At 60.3% G+C, this 12,496-nt stretch overlaps 1 protein-coding gene across 2 annotated transcripts; it reads right to left on the bottom strand.

The window, feature by feature from the left end:
• Nucleotides 1-2,858: 2,858 nt before the first annotated feature.
• Nucleotides 2,859-12,081, bottom strand: LOC115640460 (leucine-rich glioma-inactivated protein 1-like). 2 transcript variants are annotated; one of them, XM_030543215.1, is made up of 9 exons: nt 11,752-12,081; nt 9,083-9,154; nt 8,409-8,480; nt 8,215-8,286; nt 7,553-7,624; nt 7,180-7,349; nt 6,498-6,662; nt 4,459-4,970; nt 2,859-3,975 (listed from the first exon to the last, which is right to left on the bottom strand). In XM_030543215.1, exons 1-9 carry the CDS (start codon nt 11,937-11,939, stop codon nt 3,670-3,672), a joined length of 1,629 nt encoding a protein of 542 aa, XP_030399075.1. In that variant the 5' UTR covers nt 11,940-12,081; the 3' UTR covers nt 2,859-3,669. The 2 variants fall into 2 exon arrangements, with proteins under 2 accessions (XP_030399075.1, XP_030399076.1); XM_030543216.1 differs by lacking the exon at nt 7,553-7,624.
• Nucleotides 12,082-12,496: the final 415 nt, after the last annotated feature.

Below are 12,496 nucleotides of genomic sequence, written 5' to 3'. Positions count from 1 at the left end.
GTTTGGAGAGAGGTTTCATAGAATATCAAGGCTGGAAGGGACCTCAGGAGGTATCTAGTCCAGCCCCCTGCTCAAAGGGTCAATCCCCCGACAGATTTTCACCCTACTTCCCTAATTGGCCCCCTCAAGGATTGAACTCACAGCCCTGGGTTTAGCAGGCCAATGCTCAAACCACTGAGTTATCCTCCCCCCTGAGTTTCCAGCTCTCCTCACTGCCCCCCCAGTGTCCTTTTCTCACAGCCCTGGCGAGCTTGCCTGGGTCCCACTAGATGGGGTGCCATGGGCTGGCCACCAGCGTTCTAGGGAGCCTAGCTCCCCACGCCACGCAGCAGCCTGGCCTAAACGGTGGCGGCCCTGTCTCTGGGGCTTCCGTAACCCGGGCTGCCTGGATTCAACTGCCCTGTCCTGCCGTCACAGCTTCCCTCGCAGCTGAGCGAGGCCTGCCCACGGAGGGGTACCCAGAGGGTAGCTGGGCAGCACCTATGCACAGCCTTTCTCCCTGGCTGCAGGGAACCTGCCCTACCCTGGCCCGGCTGCCTGCTGTAGCCACAGGGCTGAAAGGTGGGGTGGGGGGAGACCGGCCCTGTCCTTACCCATACTGCAGTGCAGCATTAGGCCAGCATGGCTGGGCTTCCAGCCCGAGTCCTGGTGGGGGGACTGCTGGCAGAGCCGCTGGGCCAAGGGGAATGTCCTGGAGCTGCAGGGAGTCTGCGTGCCTCAGTTTCTCTCTCTCTCTCCTTTGCATTGTTACCTCAGGGATGCAAAACGGTTAACCTTGTGCCAGGAGCCAGGAACCCCCCGTCTGTCCCCCAGAGCGTGGGGGTGGGGTCCTGAATGGGACTGGCTGAAACCAGGCCCCTCAAGGCCGACATCAGAAGGCCCATGGGAGCCTGAGGGTGCCATCAAGCACCCCCACCCCCACAGGGGAAGGTGATTTTGCCCCTCACCTCTCAGCAAGGGGAGCAGCGCTGGCGAACAAAGGGGGAGGGACTAAGGGCTGCCCTAGGAAGGGGCACAGGGTACTCAGCCAGCTCTCCCCGGGCACTGCTTTCCCTGCCAGCTGCACCCCTCTCCTCAGCACTTCCTATTGGATACTTCAGGCTCCTCTCCACTCAGCCTGCTGGCTCTTGTGGGGCTCAGCCAGTGCCTGATGTGCCCATGGTCATGGGCACCAAACGTGCGTTTGGGGACACTGTGGGGGGCAGGACTCTGGCAAGGTCAGTGCTGCTGCACTCAGCATCGCAACAGCTAAATCCCTTAGGCCCAGGAGTCCTGGCTCCCCCCTGCTCTAACCACTAGATGCTACTCCCTTGCCAGTGCCAGGGATAGATCCCAGAAGTCCTGGCTTTAACCTCTAGACCCCACCCCCTCCCAGAGCTGGAGGTAGAACCCAGGAGGCCTGGCTGTCTCCCACCTTTCTCGTCTTTACTCTGAACACCCCCCACCCCCCACAGTGGCATAGGGACAATATATGGTGTTATTTACAGAGCTCTTGCTGGGGAAATGGGGCAGGGGGCATGGGATGGATGTTCTGGAGGGGGGCAGCATCCCGTGTGAGCCCCCCCATCCCAACATGGGGACTAGCTCCGCAGGCACCTCTGAGGTCCCTACTGCCCCAGTGTGGGGGGGAATGGGGCGCCTGTCGCTGAGACTGCTGGTTATTGACCAGAGGGAAGCAAGGGTTAAAATTCACCAACCCATTGAGGTTGAGGTCTATCCACTGTCAGGTCCTGTTTACCCCCCACCCCACCTCCAGAGTGGGCCTAGCTAGCCCCCTTCCCCTAGAGCAGCCCCCGCAGCCCGGCATCCTATCCCCTCCCGTCTGCCCCATGGGCCCATCTAGCCTGGCATCCTGTTGCCCTGGTTCAGCCCTGGGGGGGCAGTAGCTAAGAATCCAGCCCATGAGCCACCTGGAGGGGGGGGGCCTTGATCCCAATTTTATTTTAAAAACAAAATTAAAAGCCGAGTCCCAATTAATTTGAAAAAAGTAAATAAAATTCCAACTTACCGGGGGGAAAAAGGCAAACAACCCCTCCCTTCGAATGCCAGGCCACGCCCCCCCCCGTTGAACTGACCCCCTTAGGCGGGAACGAAAACAAAGGGCAGTTGGGGGGGGGGCCTGAATTCTCCATTTACTGGTTTTTAAAAAGGAAGGAAACAATGGAATGAAAAGAGCAAATGTCGGCACAGAGAAAAGTGACAGACTCCAAGTAACAGGGGCATTATCTGGTCTGCGGGGGAGGTCAACAGAGTAAATAAAATTAAGTTGACTTTTAAAAAGGAGACCAAATGACTCAGTGACTGAACCCAAACATTTAATTTATGGGAGATGGAAAAAAAGGTTTAAAGGCTAAAAACAAAATGAAATAAACGTGAAATGAATAAAAAAGGGCAGCAAATGTTTTTCTTTAATGACCCTGTGATGTGATTCATGGTTTAAAAGCGGGACCTGGCTGAGAACTGAATTTGTTTTAGTGAAGGAGGATTGGAAATGAATAAAAATCCGAAAAAGACACAATGGAAATGGAAACTCCAAGGCTGAAAAAGCCACAGGCCGCTGGCTCTTAGCCAGAACCCTCTGTAAAGGGCTGGGGGACAAACAGGTCGATTAAATCCATTTTTTAAAATGTGACAGGGGAAAATGGCTCTTAACTGCTGCCAGAACTGCTTTGAAAAGGGGTGTGTGTGTGTGTGTGTGTGTGTGTGTGTGTGTGTGTGTGTGTGTGTGGGTGGGTGGGTGGTCTGGCATCAAAATAGGATTGAAAAGTTGGTCCCTGCTGCTGTCCCCCCCTGCTGGGCATTGCTGGCACAGTGCCCTTCTGCTCCCTTCCCCCTTGGCTGCATCCCGTTCTGCACCTCCATTGGCTGCATCTCCGGTAGCCGTGGCCGGTGCTGCACCCCCATTGGCTGTGTCTCCGGTGGCCGTGGCCGGTGCTGCACCCCCATTGGCTGCAGCTTTGGTGGCCGTGGCTGATGCTGCACCCTCATGGTCTGTATCTCCTGTGGCCGTGGCCGGTGCTGCACCCACATTGTCTGCGACTCCAGTGGCCATGGCCGGTGCTGCACCCCCCACTGTCTGCAGCTTTGGTGGCCGTGGCCGGTGCTGCACCCTCATTGTCTGCGCCCTTCGTGGCCGTGCCCATGGTGGACCCCCATTATCTGTGTCTCCAGTGGCCATGGCCAGTGCTGCACCCCCATTGTCTGCTTCTCTGGTGGCTGTGCCTGCACCCTCATTGTCTGTGCCCTTTGTGGCCATGCCGGTGCTGCACCCCCTCGTTGTCTGCAGCCCATTCTGCACCCCCCAGTAGCTACAGCCTATGCTGCACCCCCATTGTCCTTGTCCCATTCTGCACCCCTGCTGACCATGGCTGGTGCTGCACCCCCATTGTCTGAAGCCCGTTCTGTGCCTCCTCAGTGGCCATGCCCAGGGCTGCACGCCCCCCCCCCATTATCTGTGTTCCATTCTCTGCCCCCCTGGTGGCCATGTCCGGAGCTGCACCCCCCCATTGTCTGCGTTCCATTCTGTGCACCCCCCCCAAGTGGCCATGCCCGGAGCTGCACCCCCCCATTGTCTGAGTTCCATCCTCTGCCCCCCAGTGGCCATGCCTGGAGCTACACCTCTCATTGTCTGCATCCCATTCTGCGCCCCCCTCTGCCCTGGCGCGGGGCTCAGGCACTCAGGTCGATGGTGATGTGCCGGTAGATCTGCGTGTCTCCCTTGAAGCTGGCGGCAAAGACGAAGTCCCGCTGGTGGACGGCCAGGTGGGCGAAAGAGCGGGGCGCCTGGGTGTTCAGCTCCTGGAAACGGACGAAGAGGCCCGAGCGGGCATCGTAGCGGTACACCTGGCTGAAGGAGTAGTCATTGCCCAGCACAGCATAGCGGTGGCTCCCAATGCCCAGTGGCTGAAAGACCATGGAGCCACGTGATGGCATGTGCTGGACGTCCCGGAACATGGAGCCTTCCCAGCGCATCACCTTCAGGAGGTAGAGAGGATTGTGGGTTATGCCAGACCTGCCACCAGGGCAGAGAGGCTGGAGATTACTGTGGATGAGATGCCTGGCTGGGATGATTTAATTGGGGTTGGTCCTGCTTTGAGCAGGGGGTTGGACTAGATACCTCCTGAGATCTCCTCCAAACCTAACCTTCTGTGATTCTATGGGTAATAATGCTGGACTGGAGCCAGGGGGCATCACGGGGAACAGAGAGCATGCTGAGAGAAGAGCATGATGGGAATGGCTGAGTGGACACAGAGCATGATGGGAGCATATTGGGGGCAGAAGCAAAGGCAAGAGTACGCTGGGAGCAGCTGAGCAGAGAGAGCATGCTGGGAGCAGGGCATCCTGCGAGCACTGTTAGCAGGGTACACTGGGAGCATTTTGGGGGCACAAAGGGAGTATGCTGGGAACAGGGGGTGCATGCTGGGCACAGGGCACGCTGGAGGGACACCGGGCACTGACCTTGGAGTCACCAATGAAGCGGGTCAGGCAGACATAGACGTCCCCGCGCAGGCGGAAGTGCTTAACGGCGTAGACGTCGTCCATGTCGGGGATATCCGTGTGGCGCAGGAAGGCACGGCCGGGCCGGCTCCACTGGTAGACCACGGGGCGCTGGGAGCTGCTGGCCAGGATGAGGCTGGGCCGGCCAGCGAGCTCCAGGAACTCCACGTGGGTGTCGCGGTGCCAGGCGTGCAGGGCCTGGTGAGCGTAGAAGCCGCGCCCGCCCCAGCGGAAGAGCGTGGTGGCGCCCGCCTTGGAGCTGTCGGCCACAGCCAGGAACCAGTCGCCGTCCACCCGGAAGCTGGCCAGGGCGTTGGGCTTGCGGATACGCTGCGGGCCCAGCTCCTGCAGCCGCACGAAACGCCCCGAGGCCTCCTCCCGGCGCCACACATGGGAACCCCCGGCCAGCTGCGCCAGCACAACCAGCAGCCGCCCCTCCACCACCAGCGGCTTGCAGGCCACAGGCGATGAGCCTGTGGGGACAGGGGTGAGGGGGGGCTGCCCAAGGGGGACAGGGATCAGGGGGGCTGCCAAGGGGGACGGATCGGGGGGCTGCCAAGGGGGCAGGGCTTGAGAGGCTGTCCAAGGGGGACAGGAATCGGGGGGCTGTCAGGGGAGCAGGGGTCGAGGGGCTGTCCAAGAGGGCAGGGGTTGGTGGGCTGCCCAAGGGGTGCAGGGAGCAGAGGGCTTCCCAAGGGGGTCAGAGGTTAGAAAGAAAGGGGGAGGCAGGGAGAGGGGTTCAGGGAGGCTGCACGGGGGAGGGTTTTAGGGGGGAGGCTGTTCCTGAGGTGGGGAGATGGGTTAAGGAGTGTCAGGGGATCTGCTCAGTGGGGAGAAAAGGGGCAGCTGGGGGCTGGTCTGAAGGTAGGGGTGCCTGGGGGGGGTGATCTCGGTGGGGTGAGGGGGCTGTCTGGGGACATGGTCTCCAGGGTGTCTGATCTCTGGGCTGTGGGGGGCAGGGTATCTTGCAGTGTGTAGGGGAGGGGGTGGGGACATTCATCAATCACCACTGATGGAGATGTCAGTGTGGTCACTGGGGATATCCCCGTGGGTGGGGTGCAGGAGGCACTGTGGGGGGTCATGGTGGGGGGCAGAGCAGGGGACTGTGTGGGTATCACCGGGGCAGGGCACGGGGGCTGTGAGGGTATCCCCACAGGTGGGTTGCACGGGGCGCTGGGGGGCATGGTGGGGAACAGAGTAGGGGGGCTGTGAGGGTATCCCCGCAGGTGGGTTGCACGGGGCGCTGGGGGGCATGGTGGGAAACAGAGTAGGGGGACTGTGAGGGTATCCCCGCAGGTGGGGTGCAGGGGACGCTGGGGGGGCAGGGCACATGGTGGGGGGGCGGAGAACTGGGGGGCTCTGAGGTATCCCCGGGGGCAGGGCTTAGGGGGGCTGTGAGGGTATCCCTGCGGGTGGTGTGCAGGGGGCGCTGGGGTGCATGGTGGGGAACAGAGTAGGGGGACTGTGAGGGTATCCCCGCAGGTGGGGTGCAGGAGGCGCTGGGGGGGCGGAGCACATGGTGGGGGGGCGGAGCACTGGGGGGCTCTGGGGTATCCCCGGGGGCAGGGCTCAGGGGGGCTGTGAGGGTATTCCTGCAGGTGGGGTGCAGGGGGCGCTGGGGGGGCACAGCACATGGTGGTGGGACAGAGCACAGAGGGGCTCTGGGGTATCCCCGAGGGGAGGGCTCAGGGGGGCTGTGAGGGTATCCCCACAGGTGGGATGCAGGGGGAGCTGGGGGGCATGGCGGGGAGCAGAGTAGAGGGACTGTGAGGGTATCCCTGCGAGTGGTGTGCAGGGGACACTGGGGGGCATGGTGGGGGGGCGAAGCATAGGGGGACTCTGGGGTATCCCTGGGGACAGGGATCAGGGGGGCTGTAAGGGTATCCCACAGGTGGGGTGCAGGGGGCGCTGGGGGGGTGGAGCACATGGTCGGGGGGCAGAGCACAGGGGGCTCTGGGGTATCCCCAGGGGCATGCAGGGGGGCCGGGGCCCTCGCTCACCATTGATGGAGGCGTAGGCCCGGAAGGCCCCGTCCAGGTGGTCCCACTCAAGCAGGCTGCAGCACCCGGCGAAGGGCTGGGTGATGGCCACGTGCTGCTCCCCCTGGTACCAGAACGGCTCCACCGACAGCGCCTGGAAGGGCAGCGACTGGAACAGCGCCAGCGCTGGCGGGGGGCGAAGGTTAGACTGGGGCAGGGGGGCAGCTGGGTGCTTGGGTTCATCCCCAGCTCTGCCCTCACCTCTGCTTCCTGTGCCAGCCTTGAGACAATAGAACCCAGGAGTCCTGGCTCATAGCCTCCCGCCCTTTCTAACCACTAGACCGACCTCCCTCCCCTCTGGGTCTGGGGATAGAACCCAGGAGTCCTGAGGCTTCTCACACAGCCAGCTCCGGGGGCTGCATATGGAGCAGTTTGTGTCTCACCAGGAACTGGGTTGAGATGCAGTGAGGACCATGAGCTAAGAAGCATTTTCCCTTCCAAAGAGTTCACCCAGCACTGAGATGCAGCCACCTCTGGGGTGGGGTAGCTGGGGAACAGCCACACATAATGTCACACACAAACGGCTCATCCGGCGCTGAGATGCAGCCACCTCTGAGGTGGGGCAGCTGGGAAATAGCCACATATAACACTGCACGGGGCTGGCTACCCGGTGCTGGGTGCAGCTGGCTCAGGGGTCCCGTACCGGTGGTAATGCAGTCAAAGTCCTGGAGGTGCAGCTGGCTCAGCTGGGTGCCATTGACCTCGCCTGGGCCCTGGCACTCGCCCAGCTCCGCGCTGGCATTGGTGCTGCTCAGCCACTCCACCAGCCACTTGATCCGGCAGTCGCAGTGGAAGGGGTTCCCCCGCAGGTCCCTGGTGGGAGAATCGCCCCGTGTGGGGCCGTGTGGGGCCGGGGCCAGGCAGCAAGTCCCTTCCCTGCCCCTCCCCTGCTGTTGCCCCCTCCTCACATCTCATTTCTTCCCCCTCCTCTTTTCTGCCCATCTCCACCCTTCACCCCTCCTCCTCATCCCCTGCCCCACTCCTGACTCCCAGTCCCACCTCTGCCCCCCACTCACACATGGGTGAGGGCGTCCAGGCCCCGGAACAGGTGGCGCGGCAGCGTCTCCAGCTGGTTGTGTGCCAGGCTCCTGGGTGGGGGGGGAGATGTCAGGGATGGGGAGGGCGCCTGGGGGGGCGCTCGCTCCCATCCAGCCACAGGGCAGGGGGCAGGGCCCCATGGGGACAGAGGGGTCCCAGTGTGGGGGGCGATGGGCTGGGGGGTTCCATTGGAGGGGGGCTGTCAGTGGGTGGGTGGGGGATGGGTTCCCCTGGGGGTTGTCCCATTGGGAGGACTCATTTTAGGGGTGACAGGAGTGTCAGGGGGAAGGGTCCCCTGGGGGGGGTCACATCAGGCTGATGTTGGGGTCTCTGGGAGGGTGTTAGTGCCAAGGGATTGTGACGTCTGGTGTCAGGGATCACAGGGGATATCAGGGCTGGGTGTCAGGGGGGTCCTGGGGGGGAGTCTGTCAGTGTTGGGGTGGGGGTGTTGGGGGGCCGAGGGGGTCAGAGTCACAGGGGTCCCTGGGGTCTGGTGTTGGGGTGCTGGGGGTCACTGTCATCTGTCGGTGCTGGGGGGCTGGTGAGGTCCCCAGGGTCCATTGGTTTCCAGGGGCTACGGGGGTCACTGGGGCCTGTTGGTGCTGGGAGGCCAGTGGCCTCGGGCTGGGGGGCCACTCACAGACGCACGAGCCCCCTGAGGCCCCGCAGTGCGTTCTTGGAAATGGAGCCGACTTTGTTGTTCTCGATGAACCTGCAGGGGGCGGGAGGGGGGACTCTGTCAGTGGGTCACCACCTGTGTGCCCCCTGCTCCCCTCCCCCCACAAAGTCCCCTGTGCGGACTCCTCCCTGACCCCCCACCCCTCGCACACTCACAGATACTCCAGGTGCAGGAGTCCCACGAAGGCATCGTCCCTGATCAGCCCCAGGGTGCTGGACGTGAACAAGCTGGGAAGAGAGGGGGTGTCAGCGCCCGTCGGGAGCCCGAACTATTGACCCCCCTCAATCCCACCCCACAGCCTCTGCTCCCCACTGACAGCCTTGTCCTGGCTCCACAAGGGGAGTGGGGCCTTATGGTTAGAGCGGGCAGGGACTGGGAGCCAGGACTCCTGGGTTCCCTCGCTCGCTCCACCACAGATCTGCTGGGTAAATCTGGGCAAGTCATTTCACTGCTCTGTGCCTCAGTTTCCCCTTGCCCCCTGTGTCTGTGTAGATGGTGAGCTCTGTGGGGCAGGGCCCGTCTCTTGCTGTGTCTGGGCAGCACCCGGCCAATAGGGCCCCAATCCTAGATGGGGGCTGTGAGCATTCCTGGGATAATGGTGAGTGCCTCCCCACCCCCTGCTGCCCCCTCTGAGCTGCACACATCCATTTGCACACTCACCTCCATGTGCACTGGCCAGAACACACCCTTTTGCACACTCATCTCCCCGTGCACACTGACCAGTACACACCCATTTTCATGTATCTACTCTCCCTGCACCCATGGGCTGCCATGCACAGACGTGACTCCCCCTTGCACACTAGTGAATTGGGAGCGTTGGTCTCCTTACAGCAGCTGCAGGGACGGCGTCTGCAGGAAACTTCCCTCTCGGAGCTCAGTGAATCCAGATCGCACCAGGGACCTGGGGAGGGGAGACGGGGCGTGAGGGGGCTACGGGTCAGAACCAGCACCAGCACCGGTGCTGTACCCATCAGCAGGACTCCCACAGAGAGAGCACAGCACCACAGGCAGCTCCAGAGGCAGGAGAGGAACCAAGTCCAGAACCAGCACCAACATCAGACCAGCACCGGCAGTCTAGAACCAGCTCCATCAGACCAGGACTACCAGTCCAGAACCAGCACCAACATTAGCCCAGCAGTCCAGAACCAGCTCCATCAGACCAGCACCAGCATCACCAGTCCACAACTAGCTCCATCAGACCAGCACCAGCATCACCAGTCCAGAACCAGCTCCATCAGACCAGCACCAGCATCACCAGTCCACAACTAGCTCCATCAGACCGGCACCAGCACCACCAGTCCAGAACCAGCTCCATCAGACCAGCACCAGCATCACCAGTCCACAACTAGCTCCATCAGACCGGCACCAGCACCACCAGTCCAGAACCAGCTCCATCAGACCAGAACCAGCATCACCAGTCCACAACTAGCTCCATCAGACCGGCACCAGCACCACCAGTCCAGAACCAGCTCCATCAGACTAGAACCAGCATCACCAGTCCACAACTAGCTCCATCAGACCGGCACCAGCACCACCAGTCCAGAACCAGCTCCATCAGACCAGCACCAGCACCACCAGTCCAGAACCAGCTCCATCAGACCAGCACCAGCACCAAGATCAGACCAACACCAGCATCACCAGTCCACAACTAGCTCCATCAGACCAGCACCAGCATCACCAGTCCAGAACCAGCTCCATCAGACCAGCACCAGCACCAACTTTTGACCACAACCAGCACCACCATCCGGAACAGAACCAGCACTAACCTGAGACCAGAACCGACTTCAAACCAGTCCCAACAGCAAACCCAAAGCTGAACCAGAGCCAACACAGACCCAGAACTGACCATAGACCAGAACCAGCACCAGCCTCCTGCCAAGGCCCAGGTTCAACAGCACCATTGGGAGGCGCAGCCTGGAGGCCCGAGCTAAAACCAGCTGGGAGGACGACGTGAATCAGAAAAAGGCGGCTGATATTTGGATTCATTTCAGAGCCTCAGATAGAGCCCGAAGCACCGACCTGTCACGGGGTGGAGGAAGGCAAAACCAACCCGCTTTAGAGGGGCCGCGAAGGCAGGTCTATAACCTGTAAAGCCAGTGGAGAGAAGGAAGGGGACTGATGAGTATCTATTGGGGGGTTTTATGTTTCCCTCCATGTTGTTGGTGATAATGCTGAAGAGCATCATTTATCCTTCTCCACGGTCCAAAGGGCTCCTGGGACGCATAAACAGAGGAGTCTCGAGTGGGGCAGAGAGGTTGCTTGGCCCTGGTGTGAACACAGCTGGACTCCTGTATCCAGTCCAAGAAGGAGGTTGATGAATTACAGAGGGGTCAGAGAAGAGCCAGGAGGATGATTAAAAGACCAGAAAAGTCCAGAAGCTCCATCGCTGTAGCTCAGCACACAGCAGGTCCAGGGGTGACGTGACCCCCGGCTAGAACAGAGAGTGAGTAACCGGGAGAAAAGTCTAACACGGCCCAAGGACTGGGAGTGGAAATTGGACAATTTCAGACTGGAAACAAGGTGTAAATGGTGAATAGAGAGCAATTAACCATGGGAGCAATTAGCAGCCAAGGGTCGGGGACTCTCCCCCACTGGCAAGGTTTCAGCCATGATTGGACATTGTCTAACAGCTCTGGTCTAGGGATGACTTGGGGCCGTTGTCCGACCTGGGAGTCCCACGAAATGCTCACAATTGTCCCTCTTGCCTTGGAATCTGGACTCAAGCCAGAAGCAGGAGCCTCCCGGCACTAAGCCAGCACCACTATCAAAGCATGACTGGTACCAGTTGTCCTGGGTACCAGCACCAGAGCCTTCCCAAGGGGACACCATGAGCAAGGCCACCAGCTCCACCCAATCCGCCGCAGCCCAAATGCCCACCCCAGGTGCGGAGTTGAAGTGGAGCTAGTGAATGGCCCAGCACACACCAGAACCAGAACAGCCAGCAACCTCAAACCAGAACCAATACCTAAACCAGCACCAACATCAAATCAGAACTGCTCCCAGAACCAGAACCAATATCAAATGCGAATCAATAACAGAATCAGAACCAGCACCAGTGTCAAACCAGAATCACTATGAGAACCAGAACCAACACCAGACCCAGCACCAGTGTCAAACCAGAATCACTATGAGAACCAGAACCAACACCAGAATCAGGATCAATGTCAAACCAGAACCAGCACAAACATCCAAGTGGCAGAAATACCAGCAGTGACATTGAACCAGTACCAGAATCGGCTTCTCGCCAGGCCCCATACTAGGGCTGATACCAGTGTCCCACTAGACACAGCGCAGTCACCTGCCCCAGCCTCAGCAGCTGCCAAGCAGGTAAACAGACCAGAACCAGCAACAGAACTGGCACCAATGACTGAAAACCCAGCGCCACTGAATCATAACCAGAATCAAATCACATCACAACTCCAGCGTCAAGTACCAAGGGATTGTGGGACAGGGCAGGGCGGTGAGGAGGAGGGTGCAGGGGTGGCAGAGGGATCTTACAGGGAGGTGATGTCGGGGGGCAGTCCTCGGGGGACCCCGTCTGTCCTGTCACATAGTGCGTTGTCCTGGGTGCAGCTGCAGACGATGGGGCATTTCCACCTGGGGGGCCGGTGCCGCTCACCCCCCGCAGCCAGCAGCAGCAGCAGCACAAACAGGGGGACACAGGCCCAAGGTCCCCCACAGCCCATTGTCTGGCCCAGGGGTCGTGGGCTGCTCCCCCCTATACAGCCCTGGGACCCTCTTCACACTGGGGTCCTTCTACCTATCCCTGAATTCCTGCTATGCAGCTTTCTGCCACCCCTCCATCCACTCCTCTATCTACCCCCCTATCCACCCCTCTGTCTATCCATCTACCCCCGTATCTGTCCCTCTATCCACCCCTGTATCTATCCATCTACCCCTGTATCTACCCCTCTATCCACCCTTGTATATATCCAGCTACCCCCGTATCTGTCCCTGTATCTATCCCTCTAGCCACCCCTGTATCTATCCAGCTACCCCCGTATATGTCCCTCTATCCACCCCTGTATCTATCCAGCTACCCCCATATCTGTCCCTGTATCTATCCCTCTATCCACCCCTGTATCTATCCAGCTACCCCCGTATCTGTCCCTGTATCTATCCCTCTAGCCACCCCTGTATCTATCCAGCTACCCCCGTATATGTCCCTCTATCCACCCCTGTATCTATCCAGCTACCCCCGTATCTGTCCCTGTATCTATCCCTCTAGCCACCCCTGTATCTA

The sequence above is a fragment of the Gopherus evgoodei genome, unplaced genomic scaffold, assembly GCF_007399415.2.
Source record: "Gopherus evgoodei ecotype Sinaloan lineage unplaced genomic scaffold, rGopEvg1_v1.p scaffold_31_arrow_ctg1, whole genome shotgun sequence".
NCBI classification, from domain to species: domain Eukaryota; kingdom Metazoa; phylum Chordata; order Testudines; family Testudinidae; genus Gopherus; species Gopherus evgoodei.
Note: the sequence above shows the minus strand (reverse complement) of the source record. Positions and strands in the feature narration are given on the sequence as shown.

Excerpts from the sequence above, each read along its gene's own strand:
- LOC115640460 (XM_030543215.1), bottom strand. The coding sequence starts at position 11,939 with ATGGGCTGTGGGGGACCTTGGGCCTGTGTCCCCCTGTTTGTGCTGCTG. Across the intron at positions 7,350-7,552 it reads CTGGACGCCCTCACCCATGT|GGACCTGCGGGGGAACCCCT; the intron begins GTGAGTGGGGGG and ends TTCTCCCACCAG. Across the intron at positions 3,976-4,458 it reads GCTTCATTGGTGACTCCAAG|GTGATGCGCTGGGAAGGCTC; the intron begins GTCAGTGCCCGG and ends TACCTCCTGAAG.